The 20577-nt window shown below is 39.1% G+C and overlaps 1 protein-coding gene across 7 annotated transcripts in view; it reads left to right on the top strand.

The window, feature by feature from the left end:
* fmnl2a (formin-like 2a) overlaps positions 1 to 20577 on the top strand; it is a 363272-nt gene that overhangs the window by 323844 nt on the left and 18851 nt on the right. For all 7 annotated transcript variants that reach the window (XM_028806468.2, XM_028806470.2, XM_028806471.2 and 4 more), the window contains 6 exons: positions 2436 to 2560; positions 5423 to 5625; positions 9673 to 9907; positions 11543 to 11611; positions 14728 to 14808; positions 15528 to 15657. In XM_028806468.2, coding sequence (XP_028662301.1) covers positions 2436 to 2560; positions 5423 to 5625; positions 9673 to 9907; positions 11543 to 11611; positions 14728 to 14808; positions 15528 to 15657 — 843 coding nt within the window. The remainder of the gene's footprint in view (positions 1 to 2435; positions 2561 to 5422; positions 5626 to 9672; positions 9908 to 11542; positions 11612 to 14727; positions 14809 to 15527; positions 15658 to 20577) is intronic.

The following is a 20577-nucleotide window of genomic DNA, read 5'->3' as shown; positions in this document are numbered from 1 at the left end:
AAAATCAAAAGGCAACAGTCCCTTGTAGTTTTATGTGTGGAAATATCCAGTCGGAGCTCGTCCATTTTATTGGTGAGTGATCTAGTATTCGCAAAAAGAACACTAGGAAGAGGGGTTTTATGCGGAGCAGCCGTTAGCCTAGCTAGTAATCCTGCTCGCTTGCCTCTTTTTTGCTTCCTCTCCCTGCGCCGTCTGCGTCATCATCTTCCAATTGTAGGAGTCAACGTAAGTCCCGGTGATCTGAGAATCTCCTGTGGTATTGCTTCTGTGTTATAATAATTATCTTTGCTATTAGAGCCGATCTGTAGAAGCTTTTGACGACTGTAGTGGATGCTCGCTTCCGTGTGTAAAACGATGAAAGTCAATATTAAGAACGATAAAAGCAGAAAAGAGCACCTATTCGGGGAGCACAAAGCCGCAGCATCTGTGCACGCCGCCATTGTATGTCGGTTATCTTCTAATGCATCGTATTGAGGAGCCTTTCAAACTTCAGCCCCAGCACTTTCTTATGAGGAGAAATTAATAAACTCCATACTTAGTTAAATGGCTGAGCACACTGAAATTATATCCATGACCTTTCATATTTGGATTAATTTGGCCTTTAAATTAACTGTTGGCCTTCAAGAAATGCTTATTTCCTTCACATAATTTGTGACATTCTTACAGCGGCACTTTAGGCAGTGAAAGGAATGTATTTTCCTATTTCCATTGTGTGGTCATGTTCTGTGGCAGAGAATGAGATCTGAACATATCTGATTAGCTTAATATATATTTTTTTGCTGTAGTGTGCTGTTAATAAACCATCCTTGTAAATTATTGAATTGAGTATGATAACAGTATTAATCTCATTTGCCTTTGACTTTTTTACATTACAAAATATAAGAACACCAGCGCTCAGTCTGTGTTCACCTTATTGTGGTGACATTACAGTTGGATGTTCACCCGCTCTGAGCATTTAGTAGTTAGCTGCCTATTGGGTGTGTAGTCATACTTAGAAATGGGGTCTTGTGCCAGCATAGCGAAATGTTACTGAAAGATAGACATAATGCAAGTTCAAACATAAGAGCCAATGAACAGAAACATGCTATAATAATACAAGTGATTAAAGGTCAGCACACAGATTGATTGATTCAAAGAGTAATAAGAGCAAATTCAAAACAATTCAACAAATCCAGTGTAAGACACTAGAGGTCGCTGTTGCCTCTTTCGACCCAACAGACAGAACACAGGGTAAAATCACCAAGAAGTTGTTTAGACTTTTCTTCTTGTAATAGTGCCCTGAAGCACCTCCACCACCATAAACAGGCAACACAATAACAATAATAATACTACACGCAAATCTCTCCTCCACACCTCCCAGCAAGCTCTGTCCACTACTTCCCAATTCCGGCTTGCTTGCTGGGTCTCCACCAGTCCTTTTTATAGTCCGGGTCAGAAGGAGAATAGTATTTTTCTACAGCCTGGAAGTACTTCTGTGTTTCCATTCCCGTGACTTGGGAGTACTTCCAGGCTATACGGAAAATAAAGATTCTCAGGTCTCCCTGCAGCATCTCCTGGCGGCACCCACGGTACCCAGCAGGGCTGTGAAGCCGAACTCCAAATCCCATGGTGCCCTGCGGGAATCTGGGGTACTGTTATGTTGCAGGGTCATCTCCATCTGTCATCCTGGGGGACGTAGTGTCCTTCAGAAGCTGCTTTCCCACATCTTTCTCCTCTACGGACATCACGGTTGAGCAGCCGGCCATCCGCCACAGTGCCCCTCCCTCAGCTGAGCACTGTGGGGCGAAACATCCAGTCCCGCGAGGGTTGTTCTTCTCCAGAAGGAGCTGTCTGTGATGGCTGGGCCGTGGTTTCGACCTGTGAAGTAAAAACAGGAGAACTGCGGGGAGATACTGCACAAATGCTGTCTTTTAACCACCTCACCGGTTCTCTGCAGACAATTCCTCCACACAATTCTGTCTGCCACACCAGGTTCATAGGCACAACAGGTGAAGCAAAGCCTAGCTTGAATTAAAGCAGAACTGTAAAAGTGCTTTAGTGTGTGATTATCATAAGCAGGCCTAACTAGCAGTGTGAGCTCAAAGGAGCATCATGTGACTGCAAAGGCATTAACATCACCAGCCAGTGGCATCTGGGATGCATGCTCCGTCCTACAGAACAAAATGAGAACATTTTAGCTTATGGTTTCCTGATAAAGCTTAGTACAAATTAAAACTGATTCACCTGCATTCTATTTGTTGTTTAGTCACAAATTAAAGATTAAACATATTAAATGCTTGGCAATGGTTTGTCTCTGTCTCATCTAACTTCAAATCCTTCATTAAGAAAACTGAGAATCTTCTTCCATCTCTCACCATGTCGATGTTTTTACTACCATTATAAATAATTTAGAATCTTGGCAAGTAACATTTTTTCTTGGTTTTGTTCTTCTGTAGCGGTAAAAATTAAAAAGCCAATCAAGACAAAGTTCCGCATGCCAGTCTTTAACTGGGTGGCCTTAAAACCAAACCAGATAAATGGAACAGTCTTCAATGAGATTGACGATGAACGAATCCTGGAGGTAAGTGCCTTCCGTATCATCGAAATGTAGCATGGCAGTTTGTCTAAGCAGCTCTTACACTGCTGTTGTTTTACGTAGTCTTCAGTCACTCTTCTGGTATTCATGATTGAAGACAATACAGAGAGAATGAATAAGGACAACAAAATGTCACGTGCTGAAACAAGTCAAAATGTTGTTTTGATCACTAAAGCAATGCTAATTTTCACCTTAATGCAATTTTTTAACTGAAAGTTAAAAAGTAATGTATTAAAAAAGAACTAGTAAATTAATATTTTTAAAAAACGTATACATGGGAGTTATTTTATGACAGCAAAAAATAAACTTTCTTATTCTTGAGAAAAACACTTTTACTTATTATACCTGGAGGCTTATTGTTAGACTGTATGTGGATTGGAGGAGAAGTAATCAGGACTTGCATTTTGTCGATAACTAACTGAAGTAGTGCAAACAAATGTGGAAGTCTACACGTAAAGGCCTCACTTACAAGCAGCATTCGATATGTGCAATTTGTTCAATTTGTTTTGACTAATTCTATTTTTTTGCACTGCACAGTTTTACAAAACCCCATTCAGCACTTTTCCCTTTTATTATTAACATTTAATCCCTACATATAGTTTTTGTTTATTTATATTGTGCTGTTTAATGTGGCCTTTCCATTTCCATTCTTTTTAAAATTCAGTGATGAATTTTGTAGAAAGTAATCATAATTGTACAGCCCTGTTTCCAAAAAAGCTGGGACACTCTGTAAAATGTAAATAAAAACTGAATATGATAATTTGCAAACCAATAACAATGTATCAAATGTTTAAACTGAGGAATGTTATTGTTTTATGAAAAGTATGTGCTCGATTTGAACTTGATGCCAGCAACACTAGTCAAAAAAGTTGGGATGGGGCAACAAAACAAACTGAAAAAATTCTGTAATGCTAAAAAATAACTAAAGAGGTTGTTTTGTCTTGATGGTGTAATATATTGCTGTACTTTCCCCTTTTGTATTATTAATATGTAGCCTTTGTCAGAATGTCTCAGATGTCACAGACTTACCACTGTTTATAAGGTATTGTACCATATAACATCTCCCCACCTTCCCTTCTACATTTATAACCTTAGGCAATTAGGTGTAGTAAAAGACAAGCAGGAGTTAAGTTACACTTTAAATAATGTATTATTGATAATATTCATAAATAATAACAATATGCAAAGTACAAGTGAATACTGGCAACCATACAACCTGGTACATGCTGATGTGTAGTTTCAGGCGGCACACAGACTTGTTAGTTACTTAAAATGTCAGTTTAGTTAAGGCATCATTTGTGGTCGGCTTTCTTCAGCCGTATGCCTGTCTCAATATGGCTGCCGAGCTGTGCTCTTCATTGTGTTGTCATTTTCAGTTCATGGTGTGTGAGATGCTCCTTCATCATTTGGTAAGAGAGAGTGAGGTAAATCAAGCAAATGTATAGATGTTCTGTCCAACCCCTACAGCCAATAGGGTGTCATAGTACTTAAAGGCTTCTGATACAAGCCAATTCCAAACAGCCATACTTCAGACCAATGGGGCACAGAATACCTTCACACCTGCTGCCCCCAAAACCAAGTGTTAAGGTGAGGCTTGCCAGCTAGGCAGTCTGGCTTTCCTGTGGGGGTTGATTGAGGGAGTCCTGCAGAGAATCACTTGCCAAACTGGTTTGAGGCACTTCCCTCAACCCTGTCATAACATTACAAAGAGACTTAGTCCTAAAAGGGGGGGATAGAGGTTCTTAACCATCAAACCATTGTTGTTCTTATCAATAAGGTAACACTAATATTACATTGCTTTATCCAAGTTACAAATAAAGACATACACAATATTTATCAACTTATATGTACAATTTCACACCACAACACAGGTTAATTGGCATCAGGTCAGTCACATGACTGGGTCACCTTAGACCCCAGACGTTTACAGAGTGTTGTTAAAAGAAGAGGTGATGCAACACAGAGGTAAACAAGCCCCTCTCCCAACATTTTTGAAACCTGTTGCTGGCATCAAATTCAACATTAGTATATATTTTTCAAATAACATTTCTGTGTTTCTACTTATGAAATGTTGCCTTTGTATAATTTTCAATAAAGTATCGGGTTTACATGATTTGCAAATCATTGCATGCTGTTTTTATTATATTTTAAACACTTCCAACTTTTTTGAAAATGGAGAATCATGCAAATGATGAAATGGGGGGCATCTCATACTGAGAACCGCCTATATTTTAAAATAATAACTGATTTATAATTAAATTGTTTGCATCATTTTGGGTTTTCTCAATTAAAATATCTTAAATTATATCTACTTTATGTGATGACTTTCACAGTGAATGAGCCCCCCCCCCCCACAAGCTGTATGTGTAAAGCACTTAATGTTTGCAGTGCAGCCTCCAATACATAAAGAGATTTAGCCAAAGTCACATAGAAAGTCAGCAGCCTTGTAGTTTTCAGTGAAATCCTAAGCCACTTGAACTTGCTGACTGCTTAATCTAAAAAAACCTTAGCTGGCATAAAAAGGCTCAAAGAAATTAATACAGTAATTGGGGGGAAAACATTGTGCTTGTGAGTAAAACAGAGCCATTGTGAGGAAATAACAAACTAGAGGAAATCCCAAAATGCAATAATGTCCAAGAAGAACAGGCTCATAGAGAAGGTCGGTCAGGGGGATTAAACTGGCAGTCCAGCATCTGCCCACTGCGTGAGATTTACCTGTTTAAATTAAAATGACCTGTTACCTTGTATTGAGTTATAGTTTATTCTTATTTGCTTTATAATGTGCCTTTTGAAAAGAATAATATGAAAAGATTAGACTCATTAAAAAAATTCTTTTCCCTTCATTAGGATTTAAATGTGGACGAATTTGAAGAAATGTTCAAGACAAAAGCTCAAGGCCCAGCCATTGACTTGACTTCTAATAAACAGAAAATCACCCAGAAAGGACCTAATAAAGTGACCCTCCTTGAAGCTAATCGAGCAAAGAATCTGGCCATCACTCTTAGAAAAGCTGGGAAAACATCAGAGGAGATATGTAAAGCAATTCAAATGTAAGTCACAAAAAAGACAGAGAGCGAAATAAAAGGGAGTCAAAGTTAGAAAGCTGTAATTAATACAGACTGGATGCCATCTTATGGAGTTCCCAGAAACAGCTAGTGTGAGCTCCATGCATAATGGACCCCATTGTGACATACATGAGGGTTTCTTGTACTGCTCTTGAGTATTTTTGCCTATCCCAGAATTACAAAATGCAAATTATAAAATTTAATTTATAATTTGCAATGACTTATTTGCTTTAAATCTATCTATCCATGCATTTTCCACCCTACTTAATTCAATTCAGGACCATGGTGGACTGGGGCCTATCCTAGCAGCCTTGAGTACGAAGCAGTAACCAAGTATTGTGAAAGTCCATCATAGACCAAGCTTGTGTCACAAAATCACACTCATTTATATGGACCAGTTGAAAGTCACTAGTGAATACACGCTCTTTGGGAATGTAGGAAGAACACCAACACAAACTGAAGAAAAACCACACAGACAGGACAAGAAGATACTCACCCCACAAAGACGGAGCCCAGGCCAGGATTCAAAGCGTATATCCTGACGATATGAGGCAGCAGCCCTAATCAGTGCACTGTGATGAGCCACTGCTTCTCTCCTTTATGGCAATTTGATTCAAATTTATACAATTTAGCAAATTCCTTCTTTATGATTTTACTTACCTAGACCTGTTTATTTTGTGTGGTGACTCTCAATTCCATTTTATTTGGCAGAATTTGTGGTCCTTCTTCAAGATAGCTTTTACAATTAATATTTTTATTTTACCAGCCACTTTACTTCTCTGCCGCTCGTGTTGTGAAGAGGGGGGGCTGAACGAACCCTAGGAGGCGCGGCTACTCCTCTGACAACCCCTCTTAAATGGTGACCAATGGGAAACACATAGTTTTTTTTTTTTTTATGTCCTCTTTGCTCGATCAGCTGCTGGCTTGCTGCCGTGCTGCATGATCTACATCTTGTGTGGCGCACTTCTCATATCACCAATGTCCATATATTTGATTTCTTTTCGCTTTTACTTTTTCATCAATATCACACACTGCCCGTGAGTGAATATTGTTTCTTTCTCTCTACAAGAAATGTGTCTGACAATAGCATTCAAACAACTGAGAAATGATTGAACCGTGTGCGTGGTTATGTGGGCAGGACTTCTCCAAATCTCTTTTCATAAGCTCTTGTCTCACTGGGCTTCCAGCCCCAGGCGTGGTTACATCTCTTGGCATGAAGACTCGTCTCACGGGATGTGAAAGTGTCTCTCTGAGACAATCACATCTCGTCTCCTTGCAAGATTTTTTTTTTTATAATAGAGAGATAAGTTTTAGATAAGTGATAGTTTTTCATTGTGTCACCTACATGTAGTAAAAACTATTTGTTGGACAGCATATGGTGTTTTTTGCTTTTTGTCACCCGAGGAAAATGTGTGTATTTCTGCACTAAGTATTATAATTTCCAGAAATATATTGCATAATGCCTGCAGAGAAGTATTAAAGTAGCTGTTATACAGTAGTGTACAGTAGCATAGATAACTGCTGACTCTAAATGTACCCTGGATGAATGATTGTGGCTATGTGATTGGACCTCATGATAAACTGGTGCCACATCTATGGCTGGGCAGATTCCTGTCGTGTATCTGGTGCTGCCAAGGCAGGCACAGGGTCCACCTCTGAAACACTAAACCAGACTAAGTGGGTTAGATAATGAATGGGTGGTCTTTGACAGAAGAAGCCTATGTGCCTAATTCTGTTGGATCTCAGTTGAGATAGTGAATAGATGTGCATCTTCTGCAGCTTATGACAGGGACACATTATATATAATATATATAAATAGAGAGAGAGAGAGATAATAATTCATTACATTTATATAGCGCTTTTCTCAGTGTGTGTGTATATACTGTATATATTAGGACTGGGCAAGATGACCCGTTATTATCGCGTCAATGCATTAATTAATTGACGCAGACAAAATAATTTATTGTGCATTAACACAGCTTTTGTTATTTTTATTATTATTTTGAAAGCCTCAGTCTCGCTAGCGATCGATAGAGATCAGTGATCTTCTTGTTACAGCACTTTTCGATACACTTTTGCTAGAAGGAAAGTTAGCTTTGTTGATTTGGCCTTGATTCCCTACGGGTGCATGAGTAGCGAAGAGCAAACAGCTTCTAAAATGGCATGTGGAGAGATAACAATTGTTGAATCGGACTCTGATTTGTCGGACTCCACTTTTGATGGAGATGTAAATCGAAACTAAAAGTGAGGTACCGGCATCAGCTGATTGATCCCCAGCTGATTGTGGTGCTGAACACGTTCGTGTAGCTGATGCACCCATGGCAACGTTTGCCTGGGAGGACCGACACTTATGAAGACAGGAGGTACACAAAGACAGTCAAGCAGTCAGCCCACCATGCATTCCTATTGGCCGTCGAGCCGCAGCATATATACTGTATACATACACACACCTAAATTAAATACATGATAATATGCCAGCTGTGCAAATCAATATGTGACTTGCACTGGCTTTCTGTCCACAGACTTGTGCCACCCATTGGAACTTTGAACAGTTTGACTAGTGAAGATCTGTGCTGATATAACAGCCATAATATAATCCACAGTTTCTGTGTTTCACTAGTGAGCATAACACAATGTGATATAACATGAGCCCGAGGGTATGAACCAGCCCTGAACTCGATACAAATACATCACAGGCCGACACACACACACAATCCACACAGTGGCAAACTTGCAATCGCCAGTTAACTCCCCCTTCAGTTCTTTGGGGGTGTGGGATGACAGCCCATGCAGACAAAGGAAGAACATGCAAACTCCACATGGACAACATCTGGCAGCAGGATCTGAACCCAGGATGCTGAATCTGTAATGTGGCAATGCTAACCCCGCTGCACCATGATTCCCACTGTAGTGTTTCACATGAACTGCCTTACACTAAAGGCAATTATTAATCCTCATTTTGTTTTTTTGTGTTCATCTACAGCCTGCAGGATAAACTAGCACCATGGCATAAATAATATAATATGACCAGTGTGAGCACTCTGTTTTGCTTTAAATAGAATTTTGTGATTTAAAGTTTTATCATCTTCTGTAGTCTTTTAATTACTGATGCCACTTCCAGACATCCTTCCATTTATAGGTATCATATTATGGGGAAAGCAGTAAAACTGAACGGCTAGAATCATAGATTGCTGTTGATTATTTTATGTTTTGGTCATTGTGGGGAAAATATGAATCCTATTGAAATAATGCTTGTGTTTTTCGTTAAAGAGGTAAGGCTTGATTGTTTGCATGGTTCTTTAATATCTTTTACACCCTAAGGAAATTAAAGTGCCCACCTACTACATGTAAGCACCTAGCAGATGGAAGTGTCTCCTGCTGACCTTAACCATCTAAATAAAATGACACACTTTATAACTGAGATAATAATGGGCACTTACCAGGGAGTGATGGCACGTGTGACTAAAATAACCAAACCAGGCAAGAGTCCAGAGTCAGGCTGCCTTAATCCTTGCAATTGGCTGTCCTGCCATTCGGGAAAGATGTCTGGCTTGTACTTGCGGCCCATCTGTATCCCCGAATGACATTCAAGTCTCATTTTATGGGTTCAATTTCCTGTTTTCATGAGAAATAAAAATTGATTTAGTTTGCCTCGAGAAAGTTTGCTTTCCTTTTTTAACAAATAAAAGAAGAAATAACAAAAAAAATCAGAAAGGATTTGGACTGCAGAATGTGTTTGCTGCATCACAAATAAGTTTAGTTGAAGTTTATAAGCAGAAAAGTTTGGGAAATGTGTATAGGTTATGGGCACAGTGCGAGTTTGATCAAAACACAGAGGTCTAGCCAAACTAAGAGTAAAAAGAAACAAGCATTTCATTATAGAGGGATTGGATAAATAGAGAGATTTATTCTATTATCTAACAAGATGGAAAAATTCAAAACCAAAGGAAATATATCTCCAAAGTAAGAAACAACACGCACAAGCATACGATATACAAAATGACAGGCATTTCGTTCATTTCTGTTCTGCAGGTTTGACCTAAGGACATTGCCGGTGGATTTTGTTGAATGTTTGATGAGATTCTTACCCACTGATAATGAAGTGAAAGTACTTCGGCAGTATGAAAAAGAGAGAAAGCCTTTGGAGAACCTGACTGACGAGGACAGGTTTATGATGCAGTTCAGCAAAATCGAGCGGTTGATGCAAAAAATGACCATTATGGCCTTTGTTGGGAACTTCACTGAAAGCATCCAAATGCTCACCCCTGTAAGTATGAAATGTTCAACCGCTTTTGTCCTCCTCCTTCTCCTCCCCTTGCAGCTCAGGCTCCTCATCGACTGCAAAGCTGTACTGACTTTTACAAATTTGGAACTTGAAAACTGCAGTTTCCATACGTATGTCAAAGAAGATGAAGAACTTGTCAGATGTAAATGAAGTATATAAGGCAATGACTAATTATGGCACTGCATGCCTGACACCAAACTCATTATTTTGCTGCCCCTCCTTTTTAAGTTGAACATTATGTTTCTATTTTAATCAAATAATTAGCTGCCTTTGGCCATGGTTATTGCAGTAAGTAATGATATATTTTTTTGCTCTGGAATTTGTCTATTTCCATGTGCAGGTGACTACGTCCCAGGAGTGAGATTAAGACACTCAGCCTTATTAACATTACATTTCCTTACTTTTTTTGGACAGCAAGCACATTAAGTAAAGAAAAGTAAGCAATATCTTGTTCACAGATGTGGGGACGTGACAGAAATGAGGTGGGCCTTGAAATTAGGGGAATCTCCCTGAATCGACTCTTGGATAAGTTCATCCACATGGGGGCACTTCAGACTGGCAGACCTCCCTGTACCTCTGGTGGGCACAGCTGACATGAATGCACTTGGCTTTTGGCCCTTTAAACATGACAACTGGGCAGTCATAACTTAACATCTTCCTCTTGTTTGTCTTCTTTGTCTTCTTCTTCTTTCGGCTGCTCCCGTTAGGGTTACCACAGCAGATCATTTTCTTCCATATCTTTCTGTTCTCTCTATCATGTTCTGTTACACCCATCACCTGTATGTCCTCTCTCACCACATCCATAAGCCTTCTCTTAGGCCTTCCTCTTTTCTTCTTCCCTGGAAGCTCTATCCTTACCATCCTTCTCCCAATGTACTTAGCATCTCTCCTCTGCACATGTCCAAACCAACACAATCTCGCCTCTCTGACTTTGTCTCCCAACCGTCCAACCTGAGCTGAGCCTTTAATGTACTCATTTCTAAACCTGTCCATCCTCATCACACCCAATGCAAATCTTAGCATCTTTAACTCTGCCACCTCCAGCTCTGTCTCCTGCTTTCTGGTCAGTGCCACCGTCTCCTGCCCATATAACATAGCTGGTCTCACTACCGTCCTATAGACCGTTCCTTTCACTCTTGCTGTTACCCGTCTGTCACAAATCACTCCTGACATTCTTCTCCACCCATTCCACCCTGCCTGCACTCTCTTTTTCACTTCTCTTCCACAATCCCGTTACTCTACTGTACTGTTGATCCCGATGCACAAACCAGTGTGTTTCTTCGTGACGGTCCCAAGCCCAGATAAATGGGGAGGGTTATGTCAAGGAAGGGCATCCGGTGTAAAATTTTCCCAAATCAGTATGCGGACAGCAATACAAATTTCCATAACTTAACATTTTCAATCCAGAATAATTCAGTTCAGCATCATTGGGGTATTCTGGCAGAAACCAGCATCAGATGGGGCTAATGGCCTGCTCACACCCACAGACAGGGCCGATTTAGAATCACCAAACAGTGGGACAAAGTCTTTATGTTATAAATTAAAACAAACGTGCATGCACTGATGTCTTACAAAGCTTTTACCAAATTGTAATATTTTTGTTTTTTGTCTTCACAGCAACTCCATGCAATAATTGCAGCGTCTGTGTCCATAAAGTCCTCCCAAAAACTGAAAAAAATACTTGAGGTGGGTCAACTGTCTCCCTGTTCTGGTTTGTCAGGCAGCGTAACTGTAAAGTAAAACACCAAGGCATTGTAAGGGTCTAGTCAGGACCCCAGAAACTAAGTTGTGCTCAGATAGTCACAAGGCTGCCATGTTTTCATTCTGACTTTTTTTTTTTTTTTTTGAATAATTATTTAATATCATGTGTGGCAATTAATAACTAACTGTTTTTGCAAGAGGAACAACACCTCCTCCCTAGTGGCTGTAGTTAATTTTTAGTCTACCTAACAATAATTCAGGTTTGTGTTTTTCCTTTTTTTAATGTATTAATCAAAGGCCATGTTAATTCATGAATGTGAATGAAAAAGAAAGAAAGCTTTGGGAGAACCTGACTGACGAGGACAAGTTTATGATGAGCAGTTCATTCAAAAAATAACCATTATGGCTTTTGTTGGGAATTTCACTGGGAGTATCCAGAAATGCTCATCCTTGTTTATGTATGAAATCTTGGAAAGCTGAGGCCTGTCACGGCAGAGTTTGGTGCGGGGTCTGAAAGAATTCCTTCATGGGATGCCAGTCCATCTTAGGGTGCATTCAATGGCAGTGGCGCGGTTTTGGCATCAACTTACCAGGTGTCAGTGCCCAAAACCCCCAATTTTTTTTTGTTTTATATAAAAAGTATGTACATCAGCACTTGTACCTGTAAAATAATCAGACTTGACACACTTAAAAAGGTTTGGGGCAGCCACCCATATATTATCCCTGGCTACAAAAGGTTTTGAAAGGAACAGAGATGTTCACAAGACTGAGTCCAAAACAGAACTGAAGTCGAGTTGCAAAGATGGCAGTTTTAAATGGTCAGACTGGAAGTAATGTAGGGGAACCAGACGTGACCGTCTTCTGACATCAGTCAAGGCGCTGGAACCGGATGTGACATCAGTCAGGGCACCAGAACCGGAAATGACGTCTTCAAGGTTGAGTCAGATGGGTTTTCCTGCGGCTGGTCTGTAGAGATAACAGGAGAAGATTTAGTGCACCCCGCCACCCCCTGGCCTGGAGTGGAATTACCTTCACTTGGTCCATACAACGTCATCCTACTCGCACGTGCATTACATACCCCATTAAATCCATCTTTCATGCCTTTTAAACACACACTGTATATCTTTGTGTAGCTGAGATTATTTTTGTAAATCAAATACTGCCACATTTTTGTTTATTTATTTTTGCTATTAAAAACACTGTCATCTTTTGATCTGTTTAGATTTTCGATTGTAGGCAGTAACCGTTCTATAATTGATTAATATAATTAATTTCCAAAGTAAGACATGTTATCTGTACATAATGAACCTATTGGGTTTCCCTTTTGTGATTTGCTTATAAATCCCTGTCTGAAAAACCAGCTGTGAAAGACATTGCCTTGTTTGACCTCTCATGAGCTTCTGAACAAAGCAAGTATTTACCTTGTTTGGAAATGTAATGAATTTCAACCATTTCCTATAATGTTACAAGTACATTAACTTCATTTTTAGGACCTAAGAACATCTCTAACACATTTGACAAACAAGAGGAGATCATTCAGCCCGTCAAGCCTATTTGTTTAGCTGATAGTTAAGCTGTCCTAGCATCTCGTCCAGATTCTTCTTAAAGGTTGCCAACGCTTCTGCTTCAACTCCATGTCACTGTAGTTTGTTCCAGAGTCTCACAACTCTTTGTGTAAAGAAGAGCTTTCTGGCTTCAGTCTTGAATGTACTTCTCCTTAATTTCCACCGATGTCTTTGAGTATGTGATTCACCCTTAAGATGAATGAATGTTGCTTGATGGCCTGATTAGGTCCCATGCAGTCACCTCACCTCGAGACCAAACAGGTTTAATTCTCAGAGTCTCTTGGAGTAAGACAAATCCTTAAGTTCCATGATGCACCTGGTTGTTCTCCTCTGCACAGCTTCAAGTGCTGCTATGTCTTTGTTGTAGTGTGGTGACCAGAACTGCACCCAGTACTGTATAGTCTGAGCATAACATCCATCTCTCGATTTATATCAGTAACAGTTTATGTGATATACCTTATCATTTTATTTGCCTTTTTAATTGCTTCTGCACATTGAGTAGATGATGAAAATGTTGCGTCAACATTATCTCCTACGTTCCTTTTTAGAGGTAGCTTCCTGTGTCTCCCATCTTGTATTTATAATTGATGCTCCTTTTGCCCACGTGTGGCACTTGGCACTTTGCTACTTTAAACTGCATTTTCCAGGTGGTCCCACACTTCTGAAGCTTGCCAAGTCTTTCTGGATTGCTTTTGCTGCCTCCTCTGTGTCGGCTATTGCACTGATTTTAGTCTAATCTGTGAACTTCTCAAGTTTGCTAAAATGCCAAAGTGTATGTCATTAATGTAAATCAGAAAAATTAACAATCGAAGAAGAGGCCCCTGAGGAGGGTCTTCACTGGGACCTTGCCCCTCTTATCTGTACTTTTTGTCTCCTGCCTTTTAACCATCTAGAGATCCAGTTTTGTAAGTTCTCAGTTCAGATTTGGGGTGTGACAGTATCAAAGGCTTTTTGAAAGTCTAGATAAATCTTATGCTTTGTTTTTGTTCACTATTCCGGTTTCTTCTTCAAAAAACTTTAAAAGATTGGTTTGGCAGGACCTTCCTTTCATAAACCCCATGCTGGCTGCTATTTAGTGTATTATTTTTGTTTAGGTCATTTTCTAATTTATTTCTTTTTGTAGTCTCCACCTTTTTTATCAGCATAGTTTAAACTTTGAAAACAGAGAGTAAAATACAAATTATTACAAATCGAAGCACTAAGTCTAAACCAGGTGGAGAGCATGAGAATAGTGAGCCAAAGTCTCATAGAGAAAGCCCATTTAAACACAGGTAGAAGGTGCAGACAGAAGGCACCTTGTTCGGAAGTCAAACTCGGGGTATTCAGTACATCATTGCGGCTCCTGGCCTGGTCTCAGCAGAGTGTGTACTTTCTGAAGTTAATAACTCCCATACTGCTTTTGATGGAGTTTTTAATGTGTTCACCATGGGCATCTGGGAAATGCCAAGCAGATATTTTTTCAGGTGTACCTCTAAGACATCAGTTGAATTTTGTGAATATGCTTGTGTAATGGCCTGCCTCACTGTCTCGTTGCAGATTATCTTGGCGCTTGGGAACTACATGAACAGCAGCAAAAGGGGAGCTGTGTACGGCTTTAAATTGCAGAGCTTGGATCTGGTAATGCCATTTTTAAATCTGCTGTGTTTATTTAAGGACCTAAAACTTTATGTGTGTTTGGAACAAAATGGCTACAATTACATTCCATATGCTTATACACCTATCATTGAGATCCACTCAAGAGAAAAATAGTTGATACAATTTAAACAAACACAATTATGATCATGTGTTGGATGATTGTACCAAAGGGTGTAGTATGGCAGATATTTTATTTTATTTTCATTTAGTGAAGCACTGTTTTATTACCTTAGTCTTCACAGCCCAGCTTGTCTGCTGGTTTTGTCACCTCAGAATCTTCCGTGCATGGCATGACAAATAATGCCAGGGAGCTAAATGTAGATGGCCTGGCATTGCCACCACTTGGACACTACTAAGCCTAGTAGTGTACTATTAAAAAGCAAAGAAAGAGGCTCAGTACTGGAGGCCTCATCCACACAGAAATACGAGAAGCAAGACTGCTGGCCTTAAAGTGGAGCTGCCATGTTGGCTGGCATTTCCTCTTTTAAGCCGTAGGTTCACCTACATGGTCTCCCATAGTCTCATGCACCTTCACTGCAGAATTCACTGTCTGACCACTGGCTGTCAACAGTGTCTCGTGGGTGGGCACAAACTGAAAAAAGTCATGTAGGTTTTTGAGAATTAACTGTATTTTAAGCTCTTTTTTTTTTTTAATGCATGCCGGCTTCTCTAACTTGGATTTGCTGTTTCTGTTCCCAAAGCTCCTGGACACCAAGTCCACAGACAGAAAACAAACTCTGTTGCACTACATTGCCAATGTGGTCAAGGACAAGTATCCGTTGGTCACCGTCTTCTACAACGAGCTTCATTATGTTGAGAAGGCTGCAGCAGGTATGGTCCCCTCAACTTAGCGCTCCACTCTTATTTTTGTTTTGAGGCTTTTGCTTTTATGATTTGTTAAACCTTTCAGTTTCTTTTGCTTTGTATAAAGGGATGAAGCTACAAGTTGCAGAGGTGCCTGGCTTGCACAGTTCAATGTTAAAATTTCAATGGTCAAGTTGCTTTCATTTTCATGGCTCTGTTCCTGCACAGTCATGTGTATTTATTTAGATACTCGAGAACAGCACATCTCTGTAAATCCTCATTCCTCCCTGTAGTACTCTATGGTGTTAAACTGTTAGGTGTGCCACATTAATTCTTTAGCTCAGTTAAAATGTGTCAAATGTAACTGTATTATTACCAGTGTACCAAAAGCGTGCCAAATGTTGCTAATTTATAGCTCCCGAGTCCTGGGGTCAGCGCCCGTCTGTGTAGACTTTACATGTGTCACCTTGGTCAGCAAGTGTTTTCTCTAAGTGCTCTGACTACCTCTCATAGCTTAACAGGGTGATTGATGGTGTTTTTAAATAAAATGAATTAATACATAAATGATGTGTGCTTTAAAGTGTGGAGGCGAATTTCTGTGATACAGTTTGCATACTTGTAGCTGGAAATCCACATAGGGAGCAAATGAATCACGTATCTTAAAATAGTTTGTTTTTTTTAATTCCTAAACTTTCAATTAGACTTACAGGAATACAAGACAATATATAGCAAATAAGGAGGGGGGGGGGTAGGTAGATGTTTGGGGGGGAGGGTTTGATGAAGTGGGGTTTGGAGGGTGTTGCTCATAAAATCTTATTTACCATTTGCATGTTCTTCTTTCACGCCTGCACATGCTGGGTTCATGTCCAAATGGCTGTTAGTGGCATTTCATTGGATAGCCCCACGCTTGAGCCAGTTCTCTGCCACTTTTAGTATTAGCCTTGAATTTCACTTGCCCCGAGTCCCATTTAAATGTCTGTCCGGTCACATTGTATTTGTGTAACTCAGAGACTGTGGGTCCTTTCTTCTGACTGCATTACAGTGGTCCTGTATATATGTGGCGAGTTTTTTAGATGGCACGTATACCACTGGACATGAACCACGTGGTATGCTGTAAGCTGCGTTCTGCTGCTCATTTCTTGCTTTTAGCATTAAAAAGGACTGTGTGCAGTGTATTTGTAGGGTTTTGCGTTACTTCGATTTCAATGATGGTCATTACAGTGTGAGAATAACTCTTAATATATCAAAAAGAATTTAAAAACAAAAATGCTTTTTTTGAAATACTGTATGTAGTACGTTTCACACACATCACTATAAGAATAGGTTTTTATCAACCCCTGTTACAAAACAGATTACTTCATTTTTTTTTTTTTTTTAACATTTTATTAATTTTATTAAAATCAAATAACATTCCATACAAGCAAGTCAAGTTGAACAAAACTGGTTTGAAACAAATCAATGCCCACCCATGAGAAAGAGAGCTAGGCCAGCAGAGTAAAACTTTAATAATAGTAAAAATATGAAAATAAATAAATGAATCAAAAAAATAGAATAAAAAAGAGGGAAGAGAATCTGCTTCCTCAATTTAAATGCTTATTGTAAAATATTATTGATTAGATCCTGCCAAGTTTTGAAAAAGTTCTGCAAAGTGAGAATCTGAATTTTTCCAATTTTAGATAATATATAACATCAGTTACCCACTGACTTAAAAGAGTTTTGTGAGTTAGGATTCTTCCAATTGAACAAGATAAGTCTGCATGCCAATAGTGTAGTGAAGGCAATCACAGTTTGTTTGTCCTTCTCCACTTTAAGCCCCTCTGTGAGCCCACCAAACACAGCTGTTAGTGGATTAGGAGGGATTGTGACACCAAGGCTGTCTGAAAGGCACTTAAAAATTTTGAATGATGTTAATTTGGTGCAGGCCCAAAACGTGACCCAGTGAGGCTGGAACTTGATTACAACGTTCACAGGATCTTGCCCTGGAAACATTTTGGACAATTTTAAACAAGACAGATGTGCTCGATATATAATTGTAAGTTGAATAAACAAAACAGATGACTTCTGTAAATATATGAAATGTGGTGTATTGACAACGATATTAAGACTTTAAATAACCAGGCTGCCAGCTCATGTCATATTCCACCTTTGAGTCAGTGTGTCATTCTGAGCAAATTGCTTAGTCCATCTGTGCGGTTTATCAACTTTTATATTCTGTGTATGTATATATATATATATACATATATTTATATATATAGTACATAACTTAAAATAACTTTTAGACAGTAGGAGGGCTTATTTTTAGTGATGTCTGAGTAAACACACACACAATTGTTATCAAACCTGCTTAATCCAATTGAGGGTCACAGAGAGAGCCAAAGCCTATTTTGAGAGCAGTGGGCACAAGTTAGAAAAAAGCTTTGTACAGGATGCCAGTTCACTACAATGCCAATTCACACACACACTTACATTGGGACAAGTTTAGAGCCAGCAGTTAACACAACCTAATTTTTAAGGATGTATGCTGAGAGAAAAACCCAAGCAGAAACCTGAAAAATGTGCGTTCACGACCAGGTCAATGACCGGGCAGCAGGAGTGAATGCAGGATGTTGTATCTGCGAGACAGTAACTCCTGTGTTATCATGCTACCATATCACAGGTGGTGCAGTGGTAGTGCTGCTGCTTTGCAGTAAGGAGACTGTGGGTTCACTTCCAGGTTCCTCCCTGTGAGGATAGTGCTTTGAGTACTGAGAAAAGCGCTATATAAATGTAATGAATTATTATTATTATATTGAAATATACATACAGAGTATATATATATATATATATATATATATATATATATATATATATATATATATATATATATGTGTGTGTGGAGCTGTTAATCTAATAGTAGACTGTGTTATTATGATGTTAACTTTGTATTTTGGAGTCTTGCAGTACATTTCAGTTTTGTTTTGATGTAGTAGCCAAACATGGATTTTGTGCGCCCTCTAGTGGCCATTTTAGAAATGCCTCATCTAGGGTTTTTCTTAACAGGGAGTGAATTTTTGTAAACTTGAACTTAAAGTTAAGTTAAACTAAATAATTAATATAAACAGAAAAAGTCACTGACCACCCATAGCATTTAAGGACAGCACCATTTAGGTATTAATGCACATTTTGCCCAGCATATCAGAATGGAGGACATGTAAAAAATCAAATGGAGAAGTTAAACTTTCACAACCCAACTAGGACAAAAGAGTGCATAAGCAATGAATCTTTAGCCTGAGTCTGAATTTTGGCATTGTAGGGCTTATGTGAGTTCACAGTATGCAGTCAATCCTTGTGCTGAATGAGCTTTTTGTACAGAGTATTGTGCTAAGGCTCTTACACCATGAGAGGGCTTATTGCAGTGGAATGTTTGAGGGATTTCGTCATGTTTTTCTACTGTTTACTGAAGTTTATTGGCTTATCTTTAACAAGTATCTATAATCCTATGATGGATTGTTGCCATATCTAGGGGTCAGTTACTGACCAATGCTGTTGCCCTGAATAGGATATGAAAACATTAACAAATATATAAGGACAGAGAAATAGAGATATGTTAACAGTAAAAAGCAACCAGCATATTTAAATGAACATCCAGTAAGTCATGTCCTTTTTCTACTCACTTAATGGGATTAATAAAGTATCTATCTATCTATCTATCTATCTATCTATCTATCTATCTATCTATCTATCTATCTATCTATCTATCTATCTATCTATCTATCTATCTATCTATCCAAACCAGGGTTGCTGGGGTGGGTGCAGGTTGGAGTCTATCCCACCTAGCATAGGGTGCAAGGAAGGAACAAACCCTGGACAGGGTGCCAGTCCATCGCAGGGTGGGCACACACACCTAACACACGCTAGAGCCAATTTAACATTGCCTGCACACCTAAATGAACATAGTGAACCATTTTATTATAATTTTTCAAGGGCTCATATATTAGCCATGTCTTTGGGCATATGTAAGGAAAAGTGGAATACCCAGAGGTAAAATTACAAGCATCATGGGTACAACATCCAGATGTAGGATTCAAACCAAGGAGACAATGGATCCCCAAGGTGGCCCCTACCCTAAATAATTTTAGTATTTCAGTTTTTTAATTTTTGTTTAGGGAGATATAGTGTTGCAAAAAAAACATTTTGACTACTTTACAGGTATTATGTATATATTGCACTTGGGTTTAGTTTAGGTCAATGCAGATATTAAACACATTTTCCTATACAACATTTGCCAACACTAAACTGGACTCATTGTCTCCTTCCTTTTAATGCATAATGTGCACAACATATAATAAAACTGATTCGTTTTGTGAGTATTTAGGCAGACTGAAACCACGAAAGGACTAAAGTTTCCAAGCATAATGGAGCACATATGCCTTTAATTTTCTTCCTATTTATAGCAGACTCTGACTTGGTATGAGCAGCCAAGAGGCAGTGCTATGAAGTAAAAGCATCGACAAGGGGAGGCAGTGAATACAGACCATTAACCAAGTGCTCATAAGAAATCCAGACTGCACCTGCTAACGCCATAGTGAAACTTCACCTGTTTCTTCTTGCGCATCAAGGCCCAACAGTGCAGCTCTATTACATTTAGAGTTCACTTTTTGCTCAGTAGAAGGACTATGGCAAAGGACACAGAAGTCCAACAACAGATGAATTACCAAGAACAGATGAATAATTAATGCAGAAAGTTGATTTTTTTTTGTTCTTTCACATTTTAAAGTGATCTGTTTTTGTTTTTCTCAATCAGTTCCTGTAGATCTATTTTTTTATTTCTGTCTTTTTAGCATAATTGTATAGATGTGTAAAAACAGGCCCCATTGCTTACCACTGCTGATTCACTGAACTTAAGACCCTGTTAGATTTCAACAGAGGTGCCGTCCTTGGGTCGTTTCCTCCTTCCTGTGTGTTCCC

Source organism: Erpetoichthys calabaricus, chromosome 8 (genome assembly GCF_900747795.2).
Source record: "Erpetoichthys calabaricus chromosome 8, fErpCal1.3, whole genome shotgun sequence".
Lineage (NCBI taxonomy): Eukaryota > Metazoa > Chordata > Cladistia > Polypteriformes > Polypteridae > Erpetoichthys > Erpetoichthys calabaricus.
Note: the sequence above shows the minus strand (reverse complement) of the source record. Positions and strands in the feature narration are given on the sequence as shown.